This window comes from Chenopodium quinoa, unplaced genomic scaffold (genome assembly GCF_001683475.1).
Source record: "Chenopodium quinoa cultivar QQ74 unplaced genomic scaffold, ASM168347v1, whole genome shotgun sequence".
In the NCBI taxonomy this organism is placed as follows: Eukaryota; Viridiplantae; Streptophyta; class Magnoliopsida; order Caryophyllales; family Amaranthaceae; genus Chenopodium; species Chenopodium quinoa.
The window spans coordinates 519,027-534,007 of record NW_018742720.1 but is presented as its reverse complement, the minus strand read 5'-3'; the positions used below and the strand labels follow the sequence as shown (position 1 = coordinate 534,007).

Sequence of the window (14,981 nt, the reverse complement as noted above, 5' to 3'; positions counted from 1 at the left end):
GAATTGTAAGACACAATTGATAATTAATTAATTTTCATTAGATATGATGAGATCAATTAATTTTTATAGGGTTTTTATTCTTCAATTGCTATGACCTTCTACGTAATTATTGACACTCTATCATCGGATCTTCACTGACTAGATAGCGTAGGCTTCAATATGAATTGTTCAAATACAAATGAATAGATTTCGCCCACGTAAATACAAATTATTCTACGCTACAATCACCATTCGCCTAAACAATGATTTTCCCGTCCCCTGCCTCTCGAAGATTCAGTTTCTCGTTGCTTGAATTCCCGACTTGTGTTGGGTTTTTCTTACAATTTATTGAAGTTAAGCAACACAAGAATACTGACGTACAAAACTTCGTTGTCTGACAAGCTCATGAAGATCGTGAACAATCTTGAACACGGCATCTGGCCTCGCATGCTTCAATGCATTCTGTGACATGATCTGCAGCTCATTTGATTTCGAACCAAACCATTGAGCAACGGTAAAAGCTATTTCCTTGGGTGACTTCAAGTATTTTCCAATACCATTTTCTAAAACATAGGGGACATTTCCTGCTTCCTGCACCAAACAGCATGACAGCAACTCAGTAAAGGCCTAAAGGGGATGAGGTTCTTCCCGGTGATTTGTGCACAGGGAAGCTCAACAGAAATGAAGATAAAAACTTTGGGTTAAGAATTAGAGGGTTAGTATCTAAATTACACATCCCTGGCATATTGAAAAAGAGCACTTTGCACAAGATTTAAAACCAATTCACAGCCAACCTTCAATAGAACCAAGGATTTAACATGAATTTACCAAGTTGTCTTCAATGATACTTAAGCTTCTATTCCCTCTTCATCACTTAAGTAGGGTGTCTTAGAAAATCTAATCATATTACCCTACTGCTTCAATCCCTGACATTTTCATCCCAAATTGTCTTCACAAGTTTTTTTCGGGTTAAAAGCACTTAATTCATTTACCATATACCATGAGCACAATCTTAAATGATGCTTTGTGAGTTTGATCTCTCTCTCAAAGAATGCCAGATGCTCAATTATGTATATCTAAGAATACACCGTGTATATATAAAAGGACTTTGGCCCAAAGGAACTAATGTGAAGAAACTATTGGTGACCAAATATATCAATTGAAAGTGATGACGAGGATTCCACACCTAAATATGATAGGTGAGAATTTATCCTAGCTAGCTACTAAATGTTCAATGCATCTCCTACTAGTTTCTTTGGCAGTGTTGTGTGTTTACCGGTTTACTCCAACCATTTTACCTAAAGAACCATAACTCGCACCTATCTCTCAGTTTTAGGAGTCTTAAACAAGTATAATCTGGACAGCATATTGGACTCATACATGACAAAAGACAATAAAATTAATCCTGTTCCAGAAACAAAGGTGTTATAGAAAACACCAGGCATTCATGCAGTACTAGTAGTATAGTACAATTAAGGCAAACTGATGGATACCTGCCCAGCGATGTAATCATTTAATATGATGGGTAGTCCTCGAATCATTGCTTCTGCAATAGTTCCAGGGCCAGCCTGAGAGAAAGCCAAATAAATAAGAATACAGATACTGAAAAGCTGAAAAGCTGAAAATCTTCCGGATATAACGATATTTACCTTTGTTATTATACAATCACAAGCTCCCATGCACTCCTCAATTTTAGTAACAAAGCCCTTCACCTGGAATTTTAAGTTGGCCATCAACTTTTAATCTTCAATAATTAATTGAAACAAGTAGTGCAAAACATGAAAGTAGTAAAGCTGAACAGAACCAAATTCAGTGGTAACCCTTTGGATATGTTCAGCTCAAAGCTTGGATCATGCTCAGTTTGACCTGAGTTATGAGCTAAATTGTGTTCAGCCCTGGCATACTAAGTTACTAACACTCAAATAAGCCAAGTTTGGTCTAATTTCTTACTGAATTTTTTTATTCTGTTTAACCTCTTTAAAGTACTTGTCAACAATCATTTAACAATTATAATAAATCTTTAAAAAGTCATTTCGTAATATGTTTATTGTTAATAAAATTTGAAACTAACTGAGTCTTAGCATGAGCTCCAAACCATGGTTCTCATGACAAATCTCAGATTGAGCTCAAGCTGTCAGAACTTGGCAAGTTAAAACTGATTTAAAGATAACAGAGGTAGCCCACTTTTGATGAGCTAGGACCCTTTTTTTTTTTTTGACAAAAGGTGAGCTTGGACTTAGCTCAGCTTGCATAAATCACTAAAAGCAAGATGAGACTCACTGACTCCATTTCATAAGCCAATCATGCAAAACTACCCGGATAAAGTATACCTGCACAGGGATCTTCCAATCAATTGAACTCAATTTTGCAGCAAGCTTTTTGTTGCGACCACAAATCACAATAACTTGACCTATTGGCTCACCAAGGCTAGCATCATATAATGCATTTCCAAGAGCTCGTGCAGTAGCCTCAATGGGGCCCATGCCTTCCCCTCCTCCCATCAACAAAACAGCAGGAAGATGCTCATCCATTCCAAGTTCCTTGCGTAACTCAGGCTGAGGAAAACATAAAAAAATATTATTAAAAACAATATCTCCAGCTGCACATACCAGAAACCCTCTATACAGGGAGAAACAACATAATTTCAACAATCCATGAAATCACTGCATCAGCAGCAATAAGCAAAATTTGAAACTTAATAATTAAACTTGTCAGAGACTAGCCAATCTTAACCAGGAATCCAGAACACAAATGGCAAACATTAGTACACAGCCAAACCAGATTACATGTCAAGGCAGAGATATAAATTCACCCAGAAACATAGTAATATAACCAACAATATACAAGCAATGGAGCACAGGAGAAAAATGATATGAAAGGGTACACAAACCTTTGGCCTAACAGACCGAACAAAGGATGGCCGCACAGGAAGTCCGTAAACTTTTATTTGGGAAGGCTGAAGACCAGCTTTTGTTGCTCTTTTAGCCACCTCATTTGAAGGGCAGTAGCACCTTGTTACAAGCTTATGAAACCTACAAGGAGGAAGAAGGGAAAAAAAAAAAAAAAAAAAGGTCAGGGACCAATGTCACAGTCTTGCTACAAAATACGGACATTAAACCTACTTAAAGGAAATTGCACAGCCTACCAGGTAGGATGACAGGTACTCAAGTCTGTAACTACTGTAGTAAAGACGATTTTCTGAAGGAGGCCCCTGCCCCTCAATATACGAAGTGGAACATGTTGCATCAACGGATGCACACTAATGATTATATCTGGCCGATATTTCATCAATCCTTTAGCTACCTCTCTGCAAAGAACAAAAGAAACAAATTAGCTTTGAAGTGATACAACATACACTTAGTTGGACCTGAACATATTATTTAACAACAGATCCAACGGAAGAGATTTTATTATCAGGAAAAGGCACCAGATGTCAGCTAAGGACCTACATTTATATTCAGGCTAGAATCAGGCTACATTTATTTTCCAACAGATCCACTCAGCACTACATCGTTATTCAACACATTTCCTCAAATAGAATAAGCAGCATAACAATAGATGCAATAAGCTAGGACAGCCTTAACCAATACATTGCACCAAGGACAAAAATGACGGTCACTTCCAACCAACTATAAACAAAAGAATGCTGAATACCATTATTACAAAACACAAAAGTTACAAATTTATAGAATATTGAGGGAACTGATTCCCCTGTAGTAAAAAATAAAATAAAAATAAATATATAAATAGGTTTGAAAGTTCATTATGTACAAAAAGCAATCACACCAATTGGCAACACCAATACACACACCTTCCTGTATTGGGATGCAAAGTGACATTGAAGTACTAAACATTTATGCTTCTTCATCAGCCCTCCCACAAAAGTGAATATATAGGGAAAAAAACATGCAACCTCACCCCCCACCCCCCGGGTTCTATACAAGTAATGCTTGCATGGTCATGAGCCAACTCTTCAGGGCCTTCACAAAAGGTCATCAGACTCATCACCCATATGTTTACAGAATACCAGTGTTAGTTTTTTGAGAAAGCTAAGAACATGAATCCAGAAAAAAGACTTAAATTATCCCAATCTTTGTCCAAGGAAAATGCTGCTCCACATATGCAAGTGACTAAGTAGGAGGATAATATTTTCTCCAAAAAAAAAAGGATTCTTTTTATCAATCATTTGTTTTGGTCATAAGCTTTAAATTCAAATAAATTTAAAACTTGAGATGCAAAGTAAAGCCATCCATTAATAGTGTTACAGTGGAAATCGAGACATTATAAAAACCAGTCTCAAATATATGATTGTCATCTTCTGTCCTTCGCTGTTAAAAACTGAATTTATCTCAAATCCCTCAGATCAACTACAGGTAACTTGATACAACCACATAAAGATATCCTTTATGTCAAGAGTTTTAACTCAAACAATGTCACACCTATCACCTATGTACTTTTTCTTAAGAAACCGAAGAAAATTTTGCATGATGGTAACAGACTCACCTTGCTATGAATACAGAGGTTGCAGCAAAATTTGATTGATGGATTACTCGAGGAGATGTACCATAATACATCATTTTCCACAAAGGGCCATGTTTCACCAAGAAATTATAGCTCCTTGGTAATTGATTAAATGGCCAAGGAGTATGCTCAGACCATAAATCCGTAACGAATACCTGCATTTACCACTGTTTAAAAACGATATAATCAACAAATATATACATGAATGCAACCACCCCATTTTCCACATCTCAAACGGGCACACAATCACAAATTTAATATAGGCAAAACCACAAGTTTAGCACCAAACCAATTGACAAGGACATGATCAACAATTATATAATGCAATATCCTTATATCCTCACTTATCAAAAAGCATATTCCAAATTTTCTATCATTAGTTACCAAATTGATTCACTCACACACACACAACTTTAATAGCATGGCCCACTCATATCAAGAAGTAACTAAGCTAAATCAACAAAATCAACCTTTCACTTCCACAATACAACATAATCAAATCAAACTTATATTCACAATTAAAAGTGTTATACATAATTAAACTTGCATATGAATGAAATCATTTACTGAGTACAAATTAATACAGTATTTAAGAAGAAACTGATTGGAAATTAGACCTGATAATCATCACCAAATTCTTCATTGAAAGCAGCCTTGATAGCTTCAGCAGAAGCCCGGTGACCGCCTCCGGTATCGCTCATCAAGATTAGAACCCTTTTAGGGGATTCAGGCTCAACCCCATTAACAGGCACTCTAACATCTTCCAAAATTCCATGTCCATTATCACTCAATCCATTACTCTCCCCAGAATTAAGACCAATTGAAGAAAACCCAAGTGGAATTCTATCACAATGAAGCCTAATTGCCCCATTAAAATCAGTCAAAATCCTCTTCAAATTAGAACCCTCTTTACTAAAACTCAATGAATTAACGAATTTAAAACTGTTTTGAGTGGCTAATCCACCAAAATACGAGTGATTAGGAGAAAATGAAGAACACCCATTTGAATTATTGCCCAAAAAACTTGAATTTAGAGCAAAATGACCCAATTTAGGCACAAATTCTAGCAAATTTGAGGGCTCTGAAGTGACTGTTGAAGGATGAGACATTGCCAAAAAATGGAATTACTCAAATTGGGTTTTTCAATTCCTAAGTGGGTATCATTGAAAAAGATATGAAATTTGAGTTCTGATTAAATACAGCAATCAAATTGAAACAACTTGGGATTTTACTTTTGTTTTTTGGACGGAGGAAGAACAAGTGTAGAAAGGTTGGAAGAGGGTGGGAGAGAGATAAGTGAGAAGGGGAATCTTGGAAGGGATTGGTAACCACAGAGACAGGATTTTATTTTTTTGGGAAAATATAATTGCAATTTTTGTTTTTCAAAAAAGTGAAACTTTTTTTTTTTGCATATGGGATTTTTGCATTTTATAAAGTTGATTGCCCCATCAAAATAAACATTGGAGCAATTAATTTAATAAGAGTGTTACATCACTCAGGATTCAAGGAAGTTTATATTGATTAATAAATAGCTTTAAGTGATTAGAGTTTTCCTTTCACTTGTAGGGGGATTTTGAATCAATTTTACGGAGTATCATTTGTCGTTTTACTTGAAAAAATATGAAAACAGTCTTAATGAAGCTTTTAGCTTATCGGGGATTATTAAAGATTTGACCATTATAAAATAGCTAATGCGAGTGTTTGGTAAATATCTTATTGAAGGAATTTTTTTGAGCTTAAAAAGCTCATTTTGAAAAGCTCATATTAGGAGATCTTATTGAAAAAGCTCAAGAGCTTATTTAAAATTAACTTGTTCAACTTTTAGCATTTTGGTTATTACTTACATTGAAACATCCAACCATTAACAGCTAAAAGCATAATTTTACACAGTATCAGATAATTTACTATGTACTAATTAGTCAAATTAGGTAATACAACCAATTAGGCAAACAAGTTAATACAACCACGTATATCAATCAGTTATCAGCTAACAAATAAGGCCCACATGTTAAGGGTAGAGGTGGGCAACGTGTCGTGCTGGCCTGGGTCGCCGCAGGCCATGCCTGGGCCGTGCCTGCATCTTGGCATGTCGGGCCGCGCCGGGCCACCATTTAGCACACCCCAACCCACGGCACGACCCCCGTGTCTAGCGTGTCGTGCCTTGCCAGGCACCGGGCGGCCCATAATTTTTTTATTTTTTATTTTTAAATGAATATACTATTCAAATAATTTTATGAATTTATGTTTATATTTTTTTATTTTTTATTATTATTGTTTTTTTATTATTCCTTATATTTATTACTATAGTTCTTTATTACTTCCTCCATTTTTACATACTTGCTTCATTTCTTCATGTGCGGAGTTTTAGGAGAATTTGGAGAAAGTAATAAAATATGGAGGTAGTAGAGTATGTGGAAGAATAAAAAAATTGTAAAAGCCAAAATACTACTTCTAATGTACAAATGGATTTATTTAATACAATATCCTTTTCTCTTAAACCATCACGGGATAACCTTTGTAAATAAGACTCCATCACTCTCATTTTAACATATTTAGTTTGATCAAATATTTATAAGAGCTAGCTTTTGATCAAATTAGGGCAAGTAAAATGAGATAGAAATAGTAATATATTGTTATCTTTATTTCAATATATAAAATACTACATTTTATTTAAAATAAAACTCTATATCTGTTAGTTATTATGAAAATAGAATATTCATGACCATACTCACAAAATCTTACTACCTCTGTTTCATATTTTTTGCAACTTTGGAATATTTTATATCTTATAAATAATATTCCAAGGTTGCAAAAAATATAAAACGGAGGTAGTTTTACATATGTACATGTTTATATTTGTATTTTTCCATACAAAATATCAATTAAAATGATTATGTAATTTTTAATAACAAACGTCACTATGGTACAAGTACAAGTGTACAACTATAAAAACAAACGAGTCACATTTTTCTCCTAGGTTCTAAATTTCGTGAATGGCTCAAAATGGCAATGGCCGTCCAATCCCATGTTATAAATGTGTCAATTAAAGCCTTCTTAAAAAAAAAAAAAGAAAAAAAAAGTGTCAAAAGCCCACGTTGTGAATACACTAGGTGATGACCGTTGACCACCCACCCACCCACCGTCCATGGATTTCATGCCAAAAAGTTTTAAAGGGAAGTATAAAGATTCAAGTCAACTATTAAAAAAAAAACATTTGGGTGAACTTTCATGTCAATAGTCAAGCGCATGAGTGCATGACTCAACTACTAATTAATATGGTTTGTTTTGGTGATATCAACTAATCCGTTATAGTGTTTCTCGTAGATTAGTGATAATTTGTGATTAAGATTACTTTAATTTTGATCCTGAAAAATACATTGGGGTAATTTAAAAAGTGATTGAGTAAAAATTAATCAACCATAGCCTAATCTCTCACAATTATCAATAAGATCTTGCTAACAATCGCCCTGTGACGTTAGATTACCCTTTAAAATAGTACTCCCTCCGTTCATTCCTACTTCTAGCATTTATTCCTTACATAATAGGAAGACGTATGAATCTAATTAAGGGAGAAAAGAAATATCTAAAATGGTATTAATTTGGTAATACATGTCAAAATCACTCGTCAAACAATATTCATTTTAAATTCATATTTTAACTTTTAGCTATCTTATATTCTTATCTAACGTCTCTGGACAACAATTGTTAGTTTTTGCTATCATTAATGTCAACAATTTTTTTTCTGGCTACATGATTGGTTTTTGGTAAAAGCATATCCTCTAAAAAATTAAACTCAACGGAAGTTGGAAATCAAAGTTTTTACATACCGCCCAATTGATGAGTTTAACCCGCCCAATTTTCCTACCAATCGATTATACATACGATTACATTGAAACTAATAACTATAAATGAATGTCAAATAGCATTGGAAATCATCTATTTTTACCTACATCTTTTCAACCATCTCAATTTCTCTACCATCTACTCTTCCCCAATAGTGGTTTCTTAATTTTTGAGTGGTCAATGACTCTAGTATCAAGGATTCAAGGTGCTTGTGCCCGTAAATTTCTTAGGAGGTGTTTGGTTTGCAGAGTGGTATAGGTTTGAAATTAGGAATAGGGTTAAGGTGGTATCGAGTTGGAATTTGATACTTAATACCATGTGTTTGGTTTAATTCTAGAATGAAATATCATCTCATTAATTTCATATATTTGATAACTAAGGGAATGGAATAAGCCAAACTCACCTTCCCCCTAAGGTTTCTAAACCCCATGAGGTATGGGTTTAAAAATCATATTTTTGACAACCAAACATATGCTATGGGTTTTGGTCATTCTAAGCCCATGTCTAATACCTATAATCTGCGAACCAAACGCCCCTTAAGAGTTTCATAATTTTGATATTAATTTTACTCCTTTGTTTCATAATCAAAAAATAGAATTTGTGTGAACGTTCCCAAGATTTAACCTAAGTTGTGATACCATGTCAGATAATATAAACTCCCTTCAGTGATTTCCATTTATCAATATTTATAAGGTTACAATGAGAAACCTACCTAATCATATTAGGTAACTATAAGATATGTACAAATATAAAAGATAATATTATACAAAATATATCCTAAACCTAGGATGAGAATAATCTATGAATATTCTCTATCACATAATAACATGCATAACAGAAACTTTATTTTTCAGTCTTATGCTAGTACCAATTAAGTTATCACGAGCATTGGAGAAACACGACCAGAGTTTATAGCCCAGGGCCGGATAGAGACATCGAACCAGTGATCAAGACCCAAAGAGGAAACCCAGATTGGCCCGAAGAATTGGAGCCAATCGAAGTCCAAATAGTGGCCCAAATGATCCGCCCGACCAAAAAGGCTGGCGCCCGAAGGCGCGCCCGGCCGGGCGCGAGATTGTTAGTAGAGATAAAAAGGCGCGCCCGATCGGGCGCGTGTATATTTAGGAGACGATTAGCGTAGTTTTAATTTATTTTAATTTAGGATTTTGTACGGAGTATAAATACTCCTCCGTAATACGATTTTAGGACTTCTTTTTCTCTTCTTCTTCTTCTTCTTCTTCTTCTTCTCTTAATCTTATTCCTTAGTCTTTCTCTCTCTACTTAGACTTCTCTCTCTAAACTCTCTCTCTAAACCTTTGTTCTTATTTCTTTGATTAATTCCAGATTATTTTGGTAACGATTTCTCTTCTTTTAATCTTATTTATTTTATTTCTTTCATCATGATTTATTCTATTACTTTGATTAGTTTAGTTTTTATTATGTGTGAGTAGTTTTATTTCTAGGGTTTATGGGGATCTAATAAATAATATGAAGGGGTAAATTATTGTTGTTGATTATCAATGCTAGATTAATTTCCTATTGATTGATTTAATGCTCTGTGACTAGATTAGGCCGATCTTTTATGCATGAGTTTGACAATATTGATTCAAGAATCGAGAGATGAGAATTAATGTTTAGGTCTAATTTCAATAGGCAAGTTAATTTATAAATGGTTAAGTCAAGATTCGAGAGATGAGATTTAATACCGGTAAATTAATTGTGTGATTGTAATAAGTAGCGAGAGCCCTTTACAGTCTGGTTAATTGATGCATTGATGATTGACTACTATTGATTGTTGGTATTGCATGATAATTTCTTATTGGATTGTTTTAATGTTTTACAATTGCGGCTTGTAAAAGTATAGCAATATTAAATTGATGAATCGAGCAGATGTTAATTTGATATTAAAGGCTATTTTCAATGAGGACTTAGATCTAGTAAATTGCGAGAGCCTGTTAGATCTATGTTGATTAGTAAATTGCGAGAGCCTGTTAATCATGTTATTTATGCAATGTCAATGATTGATTACCCTATTTTACCCCGGAGTATTATTTATTGGTGAACCTATGCCTTAGATCCTTTTATATATTGCTTTTTCCCCTATTCCTTTTCCAGTTTAGTTTCATACTCAAATATAAATATTGGTTACTTAAATAATTTAGATTATAAAAATTAATTAGGAGTAAAAAGACTTGTTTCCCTGTGGAGATCGACCCTACTTCCCTATCTACTTTAGTTAGAGGATTTAGGTATTTACTTTTGATTAGGGGATACGACTTTACCCCTGTCAATATTTCAGCTTTAAAGTTGAGTTTAATCCTCACTAGTCACAAGAGATATTTTGAGGGTTCGAGATCTTTTTTTTTGAAAAAGAACTCAAGTACTTATATTTGATTTTGGCCTTGTTTGGAAAATGGCGGTTGGCGGTTGGTTGGTTAACTTGGCTTGTTTGACCAGCTGGAATGTTGGGTTGTTTATAATGGCTTTTGAAATTGGTCGTGTTAAGCTGGCTGTTTATAAAAGCGTTTGGTAAATTGATTGTCAGTTGCTGGCTGTTTATTAGATAATTTGTGGGCTAAAAAGCCAAAAGCCAATAAAAAAGCCAGTTTTTTCATTTTGGCATAAAAGTCAGTTTTTTCGCTAACGAAAAGGCCAATTACCAAACACATTTTTTGGCTGTTTGACCACATAAAAAAACTAAAAGCCAAAAGCTAACCAAAAAGCCATTTACCAAACATGGCCTTTTTTTTCCCCGGCTAAGTACTTGAGTTCTATATTGCCAATCATATAAAAAGTAGAATTTGTTACACACACTTGGGTGTACCGTACACCCGAATTTACGGTACACCCAGGTGTATTTAACAACCTCTCTGTAAAAGATACAAGTAGTAATTTTTAGAGTAATTGAATTAAAATCTAAATATTATAGTACTCGAATATCATTATTTATGTAAGAGAGAAGGACGAAAGATACTCTATATGATATGGAAGAGACATAATCTCATGTTTAAACCACTAAACTAACTCAACTTCACATTTTTTACATAGTACTCCCTGTGTTTCATAAGTTCATATGAAATCAATCACATAAGTTAAGAAAAGAAGAGTTTTTGAAATCCAACATTAAAGTACAAAATAATTCATGATTAGTTTAACTTATTTAAGTTGTTGTTGTTTTTTTTTTTTTTTTTTGTGGAAAGCATATTACTAGAAAAACAGGCTATTTTCGATGGAAATAATTCCGCCAAAAACACCTTCAAATCCGTTTAAAAACGGTGTTTTTGATGAAATTCCATCGAAAACTGTCGTAATAAGAGTGTTTGTAGGAAAAACGGTCTTTTCCGACGAAATCCCGACATCGGAAGAGATTTCTCGGCAAAAAATTTCTTCGGAAAAATATTCCGTTAAAAATTTCCGGCTGAAAAGTCAATAAAAAATTAAATCAGAATTAGCCCCACCCCTAAACCATACCTCCTCTCCTCCTAAACCACCATCAGAAGTCATCCCCACCGGCCATCACCACCAAAACCCCCCACCAACCTAGATCCACACCAAAACCTCAAACCCACAATGAATCGACAACCCACCACCACCGATAACCCTAACACACAACCAAAACCAACACAACAAATCCTACCCACACCAAACCGAAACCACCGCCACCGAAATTTAACCAAAAATAATGAAATTTACCAAAACAAACACAAAAATTACCAAAAAGCATATTTTATAAATAGATTTATTAAAAATTCAAAAAAAAAAAGAAAGAAAAGAAAATTAAAAACAAGAAAACATACCTTTAAACCATATTGCCTTGAATTTCATTGCAAATTTGGTTTAAAATAGTCAAATTCGACATGGTGCTAATTTTGACATGAAAAGCTTCGTTTTGGCCAAATTAAGCGAAATTTGTGACGTGGTGCTAATTTTGACAGTTTTTCGACGGAGTAAAAGTCCGTCGGAAATTTCGGTTCTTTCGACGGAATTTCGTGTCCGTCGAAAATCGACCATTTTCTTGTAGTAAGTCATATTGCATAATTCAACGTTGATATTTCTTTATTTAGAGCCATAGCCAATTAATTCAAAAATAAATTAAATTAAAAATTTGTCACAGTGAATATGGGTAGATTTTTAAAAACGTTCAAAATAATATATGAGACTAACATTATGAAACGGAGGGAGTATGAAATATCTTTCGTGTCCCGCGTTATTTGTTGTGTTATAAGGATTTACGCTATTACGCCCACAAACGAAGAAAAAACAGAAATTAATAAAAACTGAAAAACCACCAAAATATTTCCCAGAAAAAGTGAAACAGCCCATTTTTGAATATTCTCAGAATTCATAAAATTTACAATAATTGGAAGAAATTATTTCTAAAATTTAAAGCACCATGTCTTATTGTTTGTGTTGTAAACCTTCAATTTGGATCGAACCCATGAAGAAAAGCTCCACAATAATTCCTTTAAGAAGTTCCCAAAACGTCGTCGTTTCAAGTTTGATGCATCAGAGGTTCAATTTCAAGATTCAAGCTTCAATGGTGGGTTCTTCATCTGATAACTCCTCCAATTTTGCTGATCGTATTGAACAAGCCTGGTTAATTTCTCAGGTATTTCACTTAAATTTGTAATCTTTTTATGTTTTTATAAATTTCTTTAATTTTCCCAATTGAAGCTAGAAATGCCCTTTTTTTTTTGTGGGCTTTTAATTTCATTTAGAACCCTAGAAAGCTGGGATTTTACAATTTTGTATGATATTTTTAATCACCCTGTAATTTAGTTAGGTATTTTTTTGTTGCAAATAATCATTGAATTCATTTAACTTCATTATAATTGGTGTTGAATTATTGAAGATAGATGATGGATATTATGTACTCTCATAGGTGAAATTATTCTTATAATGTGATATTGCTTATAAATACTAGAACTCATGCATATCCTCGACACTCAAACACGGGTATGGAAGTATGGAACAATGGACACATCATTTTAGGTTAATAATATGATATCGTTATTTTAAATTGCCGAGTTTGATACCTGGACACGTACCTTTGTTTGACACCGATACCCAAATAATATAGTTTTTAACATGTGTAATGACAATGTATGCAGCAACCAATCCCTATTGCTTGCTCTTTTTGTAGTTGGAATGGCTATGTTGACTGCAATAACATGATTTTTATGAATAAAGTAGTCGAGTTTGACACTTGGACATGTACCATTGTTTAACGCGAATAACTGAATACCATAGTTTCTAACATTTTTAATGGAAATGTATGCAGCAACCTACCCCTATTGCTTGCTCTTCTTGTAACTCAAACGGTTGTGTTGAATGCAAATGGTGTGCTGGTACGGGTTTTTTCATTATTGGTGATAACATGCTGTGTGAAGTTCCATCCCGAAACACTACTTGTGTTATATGTGCAGGACAGGTGAGCAATTTATTAACGACCTTTCCTTCTGTATTCAGTACTTTCAGTTACATGTTATGATACATATTGCACCCTAGCATAGGATGAAAAGAGTGTTCTTCTGTGTCTTGATTTTACGCAGGGTTCAACTCAATGCGGTGATTGTCAAGGGACTGGATTTCGTGCAAAATGGTTAGGAAAGCCACCAATCTACAAGAATTAGCTGCTGCCTGCCTTTGTTGTAAAAATTTGTAGTGGTTTTAGAAAGTATGAGATTACATGTTTGTGTGGTAGCTTACATTGCTTATTCTGATTACATAATCTGAGTAAGAACCACAACATCATTATTTGATCTGAAAATAGAATTGTTATACAGGAATGAAATTCACACATTTGTTACATAACATATGGGGTATATAATCATTTTTTCTAACATTTTGGGCATCATCTCAATGAAGTTTTAAACGGAGCCTCAACTTTTCTGTTTCTTAATGTCGATATTTGATTGGTCTTGCATATGATGTGCACCTGCTATTAAATTCTGTGTACACAATTTTTCTGATTGATGCATTACTTTTTTTTTTTGGTGTTTAGAGAGCCACAAGGGCGGGGGTGAGGATCGATCCCAGGATCTCCTGGAATCAAGAGGGAAGCTCTAACCACTTGAGCTATCCCTCACTCTCATGATTGATGCATTACTGCCTTACTGGAAAGTAGACTTCAGTATCTTGTTACTTTTATAGCTCTATGTTTCTTGCTTGAAGAAAAAGAGAATTTTTTGTGGGTATGAGCAATTCTGTAAAGTTATGATGAGTCCTTCGTTATGAGACCGTGTCAATTCTATTCGAAACAGGGGTCCAGGCACAGGGTACCCCAGCTTCTGAATTGCACAGAAAGGACTGATGTTGCTACCCATAATATGTGGTGTGTAAATAGTCTTAGCTATATATAGGCTGAATAAGCATATAGCACGATCGCCACGATGGAAATTCAACAACCATAGCACTTGTTAGTGCCAGAACTGCATTCCTTGGTGAATGACACTTATGCTGCAGATCCATTAGTAGGCTACTCAGTCAGATTTCAATGATCTGGATTACTGATAATATACCTCTGACTTTTATACTAGTCCAGTTCGTGATGATTATTGATGTATTTGTTCATTGATATGAGGCCCAATAAGCCCTTTGCAGTGGCATGCTCATTATGACTAATGCTTTCTTAATGC

General features: G+C 34.3%; 2 protein-coding genes across 3 annotated transcripts; one reads left to right on the top strand and one right to left on the bottom strand.

Annotated features, from left to right (window-relative positions):
• Positions 1 to 19: 19 nt before the first annotated feature.
• LOC110723048 (monogalactosyldiacylglycerol synthase, chloroplastic-like) lies at positions 20 to 5,980 on the bottom strand. 2 transcript variants are annotated; one of them, XM_021902323.1, is made up of 8 exons: positions 5,118 to 5,980; positions 4,483 to 4,655; positions 3,125 to 3,286; positions 2,870 to 3,011; positions 2,310 to 2,534; positions 1,629 to 1,691; positions 1,473 to 1,547; positions 20 to 570 (listed from the first exon to the last, which is right to left on the bottom strand). In XM_021902323.1, exons 1-8 carry the CDS (start codon positions 5,607 to 5,609, stop codon positions 334 to 336), a joined length of 1,569 nt encoding a protein of 522 aa, XP_021758015.1. In that variant the 5' UTR covers positions 5,610 to 5,980; the 3' UTR covers positions 20 to 333. The 2 variants fall into 2 exon arrangements, with proteins under 2 accessions (XP_021758015.1, XP_021758016.1); XM_021902324.1 differs by having other exon boundaries at positions 4,483 to 4,667; positions 5,118 to 5,208.
• Positions 5,981 to 12,571: 6,591 nt separating this feature from the next.
• On the top strand, positions 12,572 to 14,157 carry LOC110723047. The gene is made up of 3 exons (XM_021902322.1): positions 12,572 to 12,952; positions 13,625 to 13,774; positions 13,896 to 14,157. Exons 1-3 carry the CDS (start codon positions 12,737 to 12,739, stop codon positions 13,974 to 13,976), a joined length of 447 nt encoding a protein of 148 aa, XP_021758014.1. The 5' UTR covers positions 12,572 to 12,736; the 3' UTR covers positions 13,977 to 14,157.
• Positions 14,158 to 14,981: the final 824 nt, after the last annotated feature.